At 30.1% G+C, this 7,311-nt stretch overlaps 1 protein-coding gene across 1 annotated transcript; it reads left to right on the forward strand.

Moving 5' to 3' along the window:
• Window positions 1-4,164: 4,164 nt before the first annotated feature.
• On the forward strand, window positions 4,165-6,388 carry LOC109337839 (protein C2-DOMAIN ABA-RELATED 4-like). The gene is made up of 3 exons (XM_019574912.1): window positions 4,165-4,338; window positions 4,901-4,996; window positions 5,935-6,388. The coding sequence occupies exons 1-3, from the start codon at window positions 4,207-4,209 to the stop codon at window positions 6,223-6,225; spliced, it is 519 nt and encodes a 172-aa protein (XP_019430457.1). The 5' UTR covers window positions 4,165-4,206; the 3' UTR covers window positions 6,226-6,388.
• Window positions 6,389-7,311: the final 923 nt, after the last annotated feature.

Here is a 7,311-nt window from a genome sequence, read left to right on the forward strand (position 1 = left end):
CTCTATATATGTCTTTTTTCCTTCTTTTTTAAACTTTATTCTTAGTTTATATTTTCTTAATATGTAAGTAATGGAAATAAAAAATGATTAATCTATAAATGAAATATTCTAAAAAATGCAATAAATTTAATGAAATATAGCATAATTATTGTTTTTCTTTAAGTGTGTATTTTTTGTCCTACATATGAAGTAATTTTCTTTAGATTTAATTACTTCATTTTTTTCATGAAAATTTCTCTCAATTTTGATTTTATTTTTTATCGATTTTAATTCTTATTTTTTAAAAATCTTTGCTTTTAGTCTCTTACAAAACGTATGTGCCATTCATAATATTGATCGTGTCATCATCAAAGAAAATCTTTTTTTAAGAATTAAAATTAATTAAACAAAGTAAATGCGTATGTGTTTTTGTAGTGAACTGGCCTTAGTTTCAAGACATGACAAACAAGCAGTTGTACTTTGAGTTTAAAAAATAAAGCATCTGGATAATTTATCTTCTATAGTTTTTAAAATCTTGATATGTGTTATATTTAATCATTTTTATAAAAATATTTCTAAAACTAAATAAAACGATACATGTGTCTTATTTTTATTAGCTAGAAAAGATAAGTTATCTCCTAATATGAGGAAATATTTATTCTCTTAAGTTTAACTGATTCAACCTCTTACTTTCTATTTCTTACTAGGGTGAGTAGGGGCCGGGTTAGGATGGGTTAAGTTTGTTCTTAATCGGCCCCAAATGTTGCTCGAGTCTTTTTTTTTTAATTCGGACTCGGCCTTAGATCTGAAGCTAACTCGATCCAAAATATTGATAGAGTCAACCTTTAAACATGAACCTAGACCAAATTAAATATAATGCATGATAAAATTTTCTCAATATTATTTATTATTATAAATATGTAATTGAAAATATAAAATGATATATGTATATATATTATTAATTATATATGATAAAAATTAGACAATCAATGATACTTTCGGACAGAAAGATGATATTACTCTATACATATTTGAATAGAGACACATATAAACATGAAGAGTGAATGACCATGAGACAGGTCGAGACGGGTCATGCTTGGTCCCTGCCCGACCTTAAATATTGATTATGTCTGATCTTTGAACTTAAACCATGCCTAGTCTCGATGAGACTTGACTATATTCAGGTCTTATCATAATCAGGCCGTACCGAATAAGTGTGTAAGGCCAAGTCCTGCTCATCTCTACTTCTTACAAACATATGTGTAGGATTTACTTTATTTTGTAATGTGGCTTATTTGAAAAAAATATTTTCTGTATCAAGAGAATTTTGTACACATGTCTCAATCAAATCTTATAAAATAATATACAAATATTAATTTCTATTTTTATGATTTTTCTTTTTAATTAAATGAGACGTTTTAATTGAATGGTAACACAAAGTGAGAAAGAACACGTGATCCTCATTAGGCTTATTCAACCTTTCTCTCTTGAAAAAACTTCTCATTCTTATCTTTTTTTATCTTTCAAGTGCTCTCCATTGGTCGAACTATCTCAGCAATCTAGTTAGATTAACAAAGGGTTGGCTCAATAACTTCTTTCTTAAATGGTAATCCAAGCTTGCAAAACCCATCTTCACTACTTGTGCCTCTAGAACGGGTGTGAAACACCCTACTTCTCATTTGCCTAAAACTCTCACATAATCATCAGTCAACTCCATATTGAATCGCCTCACATAATAGTTCCACTAGACTTGTTTGATTTGGAAACATGGAAAGTTATTCATAATTCAGAGAACCTGCATGTGAACCATTCAAAACAAGAACGAAAGGATATGGTGGAACACACAAGTATTGGTGAGTGGTACACAAGAATGGAAAGTGTCGTGGGAGAGTATTCTAGGATTAAAGCATAAACTGGTTGTTTGTATTCCACAGTCCAGATATTAATTGGCTTCAACTTATAAATGTAGGCAAAATTTTGCTGATCAATTCATTGTTGAGTAAATACCTATTTAATCTTTAGAAAATTTAACTTCAGTAAATTTGATCTTGAGAAAATATAAATTCAAACTGGTACTTAAAAATTATGAATGTGAGTAAAAATGAGAATATATTTTTTGTCTCACATTGTATGTTACTCTACCGTATATTATCAGTTGTGATTGATCAAAAAAATATTTGATAATAAACTTCTAACTTAATATATCTTTCTCAACGAGCTGATAGGACATTGAGTGACACACAATATCAGATAGCATGTTCTTCCGGTCAAAGGTAATCTCTTTTAGTGCTTATAAAAAAATGCTAAAATATATTAATTTGACACATACTTCATATTTTTTGGTACCATTTTTAATTTTCTAAAAAATTTACAACCAAACTGGTACATACAAAAAAATTGAAGATCAAATATTTACAGAGAAAAAATTGATGTTATAGTTGGCTGTTTTTGTAAAGATTACTGAAAGTGAGATGTATCAAGGAATAAGGCATTAGCCGGTGAGCCTTTTGATATTTAAAACTTGAAAAAAGGTGTGTGAAATAGTAGGTATAAGTTTTATATATTTTGATTATATCATCAACATTTATATTTAATTATTATTAATTTATATTTAATTATTATTAATTGTTCAAAATAATAATCTAAATAAACTATGAATAATAGATTAAATATGTATAAATCTTTGTATTAATGGTGTATGAATATTATGCTCTTAAAACTTTTGGTTTGATCATAATAAATAAAAGGATTTGATTGAAATCAGTGTAGTTTATTCTGGCCAAGTGGTCATTGAATCAACTTATCTAAATAAATCTTGACTAGCTGAAGTGAATCATTTACCCTTCCAGTTATCAGAACAGTATTGTAATCAATACTCTTAAATCTTAATGCCATAATTTTCTAACAATTAAGCGTGAGATTGGGATGGAGTTACTCTTTCACTCAATTAATAATTTTATGAAGTTACTCTCATTCTCTTTCCATTAATTTAATAAAAAAGGTAAATAGTGTATACAAAATATAGAAAACGTACTTTAAAACAATCAAAATGAATAAAATAATCAAAATAATTACAAGATTTTTTACCATGGTTCGTCTTCCAACAACAACACTTACAGGATCACATAGTCCATGAAGGATCAAAATTATCCATGGAGTGAGATAATATATTTGTTAAAATAAATAAAATTTCAAACTGGTCTTATAAGAAAAGAGATAATAATTAACGAAAATAATAGGTAAATATAAATTGAGGTTTGATTTAGTGTTTGGAGGCTAGAGATGGCAAAACGGGGCATTGACCGCATAACCCACATTTTTTTGTAGGCAGAGAGTATACAAAATTTGTCTATTTGTCCGTTTTGCCTGACATGTTTTGCTCACCAAGTTTCGGGCATTTCTGTTGGGCATGCAGGTAGTTCATAAACATAATTTAAGGAAAAAGTAAGAAAATTTTAAATAAGTTATGATGTAATGTGATTTTTAATCCCTAAAAAAATATAATCTAATGTGATTTGTTAAACTTCATACAAAATATCAAAAAATTCGTTAATTTTTTATCTTCAACTACTTCATTTAATTTTATTTTATTTATTATATGAATTTTTTATTTTTTTAATTATTATACGGGCAGAACATTGAATTTTGTCTGTTAACCAATGCGGGCATGCCCGCACCTGCTTAAATTTTTTCGGGCATTTGCAAGCATGGACTAAATGGGCCGGACAGCCCGTTTTATCATCTCTATTGGAGGCACATGCAGATAACTAGAGATTTGACCTCAAATCTTGTATCACGACGAAAAATATATCATGTTAATAAAAAAATTAAACTTTAATTATTTTTGATTTATTGTTATTAGCGTGGAAGAAGATTTGAGACATATAATTTAGGATATTATCTTAGTTAATGCCTTATTGTAGTATTGTTCCGAAGCAACTGTAAAAAAAAACAAACGCATAAATCAAGCAACCTTCATCACATTCATCTCATCTAATCACTTTTTTTCTTCCAGAATCATCAACAAACTCTACCTTCAAAGTACCCCTTTCTGGTGGGTCCCACCATACGTTTTATTTTTTTGTTTTTCTGATTTAATCTCATCTCAGAATCCAGACAAAAATAAAAGACATACTAATTTAATAATAATATCATTGTTTGTGATGAATTCTTATTGAATGTGTTACAGATATTATTATTATTATTATAAAAGATAAGAAAGAAGAAATGGAACACCCAAAGTCTCTGATGGAAAATCTTCTTGGCCTTCTAAGGGTTCGTGTCAAGTGTGGTATTAATCTCGCTGTTCGTGATGTTCGTAGCAGTGATCCTTATGTTGTTCTTAAGATGGGAAAACAGGTACTACTCTTTCTATTTTCTCTGATTTTTTGTCAAAGTAATTTTATTAGAAAGTTTCCATTTTTGTCAGAAATTCTCAACATCTGACTTTTTTAAGGTAGACCCATAAAAACATTGAATCATGGGGTGTCACAAAATTTTATAATTTCTTATGTTGTCTATGCTCACATAAATTATTTCATATGATTCGATTAATGTTTTTTTGTATTACCAAGAGTATCCCACCCTTTTGGCAATGAATTAATCCTTTTATAGTGCGTGACTACTCTCCCAATAAGTATCTCACAGGAGTCAAATCATTGACATTTTAGTCATCCCGGGATCCAACATAGCATTACACTAATAGACTAACACTTTGTTGGTCTTCGATTAATGTTTAGTCATTACAAAAAATTCTTACTTTTATAGACCCATAAAATTTGTTTCATGCTGTAGTTGATGTTTACTTCATACATTATAGCATGGGGGCATGGCTGAATTCTATTTACAGAAGCACTTTAAATGCAACATTTTTGTAGTGGATTTTGTTTAATTATTATGCACTATGATAATGTTTTTGCAGAAACTTAAGACTCGTGTGATTAAAAAGAATGTGAATCCTGAGTGGAATGAAGACATTACCTTCTCTGTTTTAGATCCTAATCTTCCAATCTTACTGGTAAGGGAATTGCTTAATACAGTATCTTCTCTAGTTTATAAGATCAAGTTCAATTTAAGGGTGCTGTCACAGATTTGTGTGTGTGATTTAACAATCCGCATAAGAAAGATAGATACACCTGAATAATTTTGTACTATCTGAAATTGAACATTTATGTATGCTACTTCATGAATCACTTAGGTTTGATGCAATAAATATTATCATTTCACATGTCCTGGTTTGGAAAATAAACTGCATCACTTAGCTATGGTCCCATTGAATCTGTAGATAATGGACTTTAACTTTGTGTTATTATTGCATCACTCTGATGTGGTAATGTTTGTTAGAAAAATCATGAATCTTAACGCTTAAGCTTTTATAAGAATTGCTAATTAACATGATTTAAAGTCTCTATATGATTGGATATAAGTTCCACTCGTTGCCTTCAGAACTAGGTAGAGTTCGTCTATGCATTATTTATGCTTCAAAGGCTAAAGGTCTCTTGTGTAGGATGAGTGTTAGATATGAAATCATTCATACGCCTTAACCTGATGCATTAAATAAGCTTTTGCGACACCAGTGTTGGACTCGGCCACAACCAAGGAGCCTCCAACCACTCGTTGCCTCCTCATATTCAATGCAAGACTTGACTCTTAAATATATTCAACAAACTGATCATAGACAATACTTGCCACACCCATGCATTTAATCACAATTGGAAGCTATACTTCACCTGTAACCTTTACCACTTGAAAATGAAAACTGAACCTAAAATGTGAACATTCTTTCTAATGTGTGGCAAGTTTCAGTGCTTCAGAGTATAGTAAACACATGAAATGTTATTAGCTTAATTAATTTGCTCCACTTCTGTTCATATTTCTATATTCCTGAGAATTTCTGATATTCCAATCATCAAGACATTGGATTTCTGATTGTTTGGTTATCCTTTATGATTACAGACTGTGTATGACCATGACACTTTTAGCAAAGATGACAAAATGGGAGATGCCGAATTCGAAATCTTACCGTTTATAGAAGCCTTGAGGATGAACATAACTGGCCTCCCAAGTGGTACTGTAATCTCAAGAATACAACCAAGCAAACAAAACTGCATGACTAATGAAAGCTGCATCACTTACACCAATGGAAAAGTTATCCAAGATATTATACTTAGATTGCGAAATGTTGAATGTGGTGAAGTGGAAATCCAATTGCATTGGATTGATCTTCCTGGTTGTAAAGGTTTATGATCTTATTGGGTGCATTTTTATTAGTAACTTCATGCCTGTAAGTTGTGTCTGCCTTCAATACCTGGTTTTGTGTAGGACTGTAAGTTTTAAGACTTGAGGAACAAACTAAACTTGAATGTATTCAAGTGTTCCTATTTTATGAGGTTTGTAGATTTCTTTTGTAGATTATGGTTGATAAATTTCTTTTTGCATTTTTGAAGATCCCAAGAGGGGTGAGTTTAGCACAATAATAAGGTTGTTGCTTAGTGACCAAGAGGTCATGAGTCAAATCCTGGAAATGACATCCCTGCTTGAAGGGGTAAAGATGTGTTAAAATGGTAGGAGCTATTAAAGAAATCTTCTTGATGAATCAAAGCAGTATGAATGAGAAAGAAAATCTTGAAGAATGAAGGAGGAAAAAGAATAATGTTTCTCATTATTTTCTCAATGAATTGTGAAAGAGAGTAAATACAAGAGTTTATATAGTAAAAGATAAATCTAACTAACTAACATAAACTAATTGATCTAAATCAGAAAACACATCTATTTTAACATGCCCTTGTAAGTTGGAATGTATCAAACGTTTCAAGCTTGAAATGATTTTGTTGAATCATGATGATTATACTCTAAAACCTCATCTTGATGGTGAGAGCGCTTAACCTTCATTCGATAAAAGCAATTTTATCCAACCCTGGTGGACGAAAAAGAGAAAAGAAATGAATCTTAATTTTGATCATAATATGTTGCTTAAATAAAGAAAAATTACACACTTTAATAATGGTGTGTGATTTAATGAGAGAGATAATGAAAATAGAGTAATAAAGAAAGAAGATAATTAGAGTGTAAATGATAAAGAACAAGAAAAGAAATGAATCTTAATTTTGATCATAATATGTTGCTTAAATAAGGAAAAATTACACACTTTAATAATGGTGTGTGGTTTAATGAGAGAAAGATAATGAAAATAGAGTAATAAAAAAAGAAGATAATTAGAGTGTAAACGTCGCGCCCAGATTTTCGGCTGCGCGACCTATTAAAGTCGCCACTATATTTTATGGTAAAAAATGCAGAAAATATTTTAGCCCAATCACATTGAGCTTCAAATTT

Source organism: Lupinus angustifolius, unplaced genomic scaffold, assembly GCF_001865875.1.
Source record: "Lupinus angustifolius cultivar Tanjil unplaced genomic scaffold, LupAngTanjil_v1.0 Scaffold_11_50, whole genome shotgun sequence".
In the NCBI taxonomy this organism is placed as follows: domain Eukaryota; kingdom Viridiplantae; phylum Streptophyta; class Magnoliopsida; order Fabales; family Fabaceae; genus Lupinus; species Lupinus angustifolius.

Excerpts from the sequence above, each read along its gene's own strand:
- LOC109337839 (XM_019574912.1), top strand. The coding sequence starts at position 4,207 with ATGGAACACCCAAAGTCTCTGATGGAAAATCTTCTTGGCCTTCTAAGG. Across the intron at positions 4,339-4,900 it reads TTCTTAAGATGGGAAAACAG|AAACTTAAGACTCGTGTGAT; the intron begins GTACTACTCTTT and ends ATGTTTTTGCAG. Across the intron at positions 4,997-5,934 it reads CTAATCTTCCAATCTTACTG|ACTGTGTATGACCATGACAC; the intron begins GTAAGGGAATTG and ends TTATGATTACAG.